The sequence below is a fragment of the Gymnoscopelus braueri genome, assembly GCF_963280865.1.
Source record: "Gymnoscopelus braueri genome assembly, chromosome: 22".
Classification (NCBI taxonomy): Eukaryota; Metazoa; Chordata; class Actinopteri; order Myctophiformes; family Myctophidae; genus Gymnoscopelus; species Gymnoscopelus braueri.
In genome coordinates, this window is record NC_137624.1 from 19,817,031 (window position 1) to 19,821,527 (window position 4,497).

The 4,497-nt window shown below is 37.2% G+C and overlaps 1 protein-coding gene across 1 annotated transcript in view; it reads left to right on the top strand.

The window, feature by feature from the left end:
* The window catches only part of snrpd3l (small nuclear ribonucleoprotein D3 polypeptide, like), a 5,100-nt gene extending 1,498 nt beyond the window's left edge, over positions 1-3,602 (top strand). The window contains exons 2-4 of the mRNA XM_080419087.1: positions 653-785; positions 2,511-2,703; positions 3,389-3,602. Coding sequence (XP_080275213.1) covers positions 660-785; positions 2,511-2,703; positions 3,389-3,453 — 384 coding nt within the window. The 5' untranslated portion in view covers positions 653-659 and the 3' untranslated portion in view covers positions 3,454-3,602. The remainder of the gene's footprint in view (positions 1-652; positions 786-2,510; positions 2,704-3,388) is intronic.
* Positions 3,603-4,497: the final 895 nt, after the last annotated feature.

Genomic DNA, 4,497 nt, shown 5'->3' on the forward strand with positions numbered 1-4,497 from the left:
CTACCAGAAATTTTATTTTCTGTTTATTAAAGAGCTGGGGAGACTCCTGTTACTGAACAAACACTCTATAGCAATGATTACTATCAGAATATAGTGCTTTAACCTTTTAACAAAATACTTTTTGTTTTAACCCAAAAATATCACTTACCCTACCTTAAGTAAAATTATCAATACTGCAATGTAGAAATACTCTGTTACAAGTCCGGAATTAAAAATAATAAATAATATAACTTAAGTGTAAGTACAAAAGTATTGGTATCAAAATGTACTTAAAGTAGAAACTACTCAATATGCAGACTGTCCCATTTCATAACTTTTAAAATGTATACAAATATTTTGAGAAAAGCAGATCTATGCAAGGCATTGTGAGCTTGTAGATCGGCTACTTTCAAATGACCGACATGTAAATAGGCCTGAAGTGGTTAATGTATGTTTTGTAATAATAAAAATCTTCAAAGTAACTAGTAACTAAAGGTGTCAAATATTTGCTTCTGAGATGTAGTGGAGTAGGCTGATTGACAATTGGAAATACTCCACTAAAGTAAAAACACCTCAAAATTGTACTCAAGTACTGTTCTTGAGGAAATGTACTTAGTTACTTAACACCACTGCTAAAAATAATAATGGTTTGCATCTTCTTGTCCCTCCACAGTTGAAAGATGTCTATCGGCGTACCCATCAAAGTGCTGCATGAAGCAGAGGGTCACATCGTGACCTGTGAGACCAACACTGGAGAGGTGTACAGGGGCAAGCTCATCGAAGCTGAGGATAACATGAACTGTCAGGTTGGTTATTGTTTTTGGTCTGGAACACGCATTATTAACTTCTTGGATATATTATGGACACGAGGCGTTGTGGTGTAATTATAATGCATTTGTACATTAGGACAGTGTATGTATGACAGTGTTTACCATTAATAGACTTTGCTGTGGCGAAAAAAATAATAATAATGAATTAAAGGAGTAGTTCACCCAAAAAATGACTTATTTTCTATCAATTACACAACCCATGAAGCCTTGAATTCATGGATTTATTTTTGGTTTTGTCCAATTCCTAAGCCAATAATTTGATTACCGTCTCCTATCGGCTAATGTATCCGGTAGGAGACACAAAGGAGACTCTTTGTGTCTCCTACTGGAAATGCACACGGTCATCAAATTATTGGCTTAGGAATGCGACGAAACCCAAAAAATGTCCATGAATTCAATGCTTCATGGGGTGTATAATTGATAGAAAATAAGTCATTTTTTGGCCGTAGACCGTGTCGGAACATATTTTGTGCTGGGGACCCCCATACAATATTTGTGTTAAAAAAAGATCCCCATTTTGACAAGATATTTTACGGCAGATCTTCAAGCTTACGTGTTACAATGAGACGCGTTGTTGTGAGCTTGTAGATCTGCTATTTTCAAATAGCTGATGTATATGGGGTTAAAGTGGTTAAATTGATTTTGACTACATTCATTATTGCTGGGAACCCCCCAGACCCCACTTTGAGAATCATTGCATTGACCTAAACCTACACCAGCGCCCAGTGACCTCTGGAGATTGACAGTGAAACTGTCTGACCAGTTACTTAGTTCTTCCTGGGCCCAAGTATTTGTCAGGTTAATCTTAAATTAAAGAAAATTGTCTTTTGTTTTGTTATTTTTGTGACTGGCCATGCTCCCTTTTGCCCAATAGGCAGTTGTTCCTCGACCCAACACCAATCTTTACACACAGTTTTGTACGAATCTGTTTATGCTCTTTTTTTTTCTTTTTTTTTTGGGGATAATTGAATACTTTATTTGTCAGAAATGTAAACAGCATATGGTACAAGACATTAAAGCTAAGAGGATAACACAAAAAAGTCCTGGGGAGATGTTCCCATTGTGGTCTTACTATGTATCGCACTAGATATCCTGCTAACTCTTTGGCAGAGATCAATGTTGTTTGAAATTTGAATAAGACTTAATTATTGTACTTAAATAGAACATTGGCAGTAGTGCTGCACGATTCTTGCTCAAATGTGAATCACGATTTTCCTCCATAAGAATTTAGATCACGATTCTCACACGATTCTCACACAATTCTCTTGTAAATATAAAAATATTAAGCAAAAAAAAAAAAAAAAGTAATTGGAAAAAAAAAACGTCATAATTTTAAATCGAGATTGCATAGGTGTCTGAATCGAGATCACGATCTTTTTTCGATTAATTGTGCAGCACTAATTGGCAGTGGTTTATTTCATGGGTCTGAGCTCAAACGTGATGGTGGAGGCTCATGGCAACACCACAGCTAGCCTGCTTTCCTGTGGGACACAGTCATACTACACTGTCAAGAACAGTTTGAAGAATCTCTGTTTTATGCAGTGATCTCAAACCCACTTTACATTTTTCTTACTTTTATTAATTTTCACTAATTGTCACTCACATTGTGAGTTAACTTGAATTTTGGCTTTTATATCTTCCATTAACTGTACGTAAATAAATATTTGTCGAGCTAAAATATGTTTGTTTTTCTCCCTGCAGATGTCTAATATCACAGTGACCTACCGTGACGGCCGTGTTGCACAGTTGGAGCAGGTCTACATCCGTGGCAGCAAAATCCGCTTCCTTATCCTACCGGACATGTTAAAAAATGCTCCTATGTTGAAGAGCATGAAGAACAAGAACCAGGGCTCTGGGGCAGGAAGGGGCAAGGCCGCTATCCTTAAGGCTCAAGGTGAGTGTGTTCAGTTGAAATTGTACTCAATTCAAGATTGTCAGTGGTGCATGACATGTCCTGATATTACATGCACTACATTCTCAAGTATGGAAACCCTCAAGTGGTGGTTGCGTATTAGGCCTGTTCCCATTGGCGATGGACTCGTACTGTATATGGTTGAACCATATGGAGCTTTGCAACCTGTAGAAAGTGGCTGCACATTTTTGTATACTTATAGATTATGGGCTTAAAGTCATACTGTGTAACATTTTCAATTAAACAAAGGTTTATTTTCCCTTCACTTGTATTTTTCACAATAACCATTTAACATAATGTTATTTTTTTAAACACTATTAAACATATGTATTTGTGAGTGTTGGCCCTTGACAATCGTGCCAAAATGGCTGAAGCACCGGAAATGCATTTCATGTATTTTACAGTTGATAAATACTGTTTCCGATGACAGAGTTTTTGCTTTCCAAAATATCCTCGGGTGCCAAGATCCTGCAGCTTTCCTTTCTTATAGACAAACGCTGTAATGACAACGGCGTTGCAAGGGGCGTAAACGTGGAGGCATACCAAAGTTTACATTCTAAACTCAACATGAAGCTCGCAGAACCCCATTTAGTCATTGTAGTAATTGTATTTGAAAAGCATGTCAATATCATGTCTTAAAATGTTTGTTTGTTTTTTTTGTATACAGTGGCTGCAAGGGGTCGAGGCCGTGGCGGCATGGGAAGAGGCAATATCTTCCAGAAAAGGCGATAATTTTTTGCGTTGTACAGCATTTATCTTATTTTTCATCTTCCAAGGATTTTGTTTTGTCTAGACATGGTTGTCCAGGTTATTGGTTTGTTTTGCAACTGTCTGCTTTTTTGATTCAATTTTTTAAGGAAATAAACCATATTTCAAATCTTTTTTTCGTCAGTGCTTCATCTCCTCAACTGTTGTTGGCTATATTTTTAAGCCTCTGAACCTCTGCTACTATATTGTGCATGACAAAAATCTAAATGAAAAATATTCAGCCTTCAGTTGGGATACAAAAAAATGTGTTCCCCAATACGTGTGTTGTGACACGCACACACACTTCATCTTGATTAGCCTATATTGCTACTGTCCAAACCCCAACCTTGCTTTAAGATTGTGTCAGATGGATGTGGATTGTGCAAAGGAATTTATTTCGTTTATTACGTATTATTTATTATGTCCTGCTCTATCTACACTGTTGATGAGATCCGTTTCACTGGGTCTTCAACCTCATGATGATGCTTTTGAACAGATGAGGATTTTGGTGCCTTACCCAATATAAATCCACTTTAATACTGGTTATTCTTTTTTGCACCACCAGGTGGAGGCAAATAGCATTAACATTGAAAGTAACCAGGACTACTGTCCTGTTGTCATAATGCATGAAGCAAGCTGGTTAAAGTAATGTTAACTTGGGCTTTAATTGCAAATATATGATGCATACTAACCATTCAAGGGCTTCTGCCACAGACACCATCTCTCAGCTGAATTGGTTCATCAAGGCATAGGGCATTTTCCCTGCATGTTGACGTGTTTCTTTCAGTCTACATAATCTAGGATATCATTCAAAATACTGTCACCTAGAGCTCCTTTGTGTCATACTATGCAAAACAAATGTAATTATTGTAACGTGAAACATTCGCATTTAGGCAAAGGTCTTTTTGACAAGCAGGCCTATTCATTATATATTCAAGGCAAAAAGGCACCCTCTGCTCCATCAAGCTCAAAATGCTCCCTGGTTGCTGTTCAGAGCGCGGCTAGCTATAGCAGCACATCTATATACCA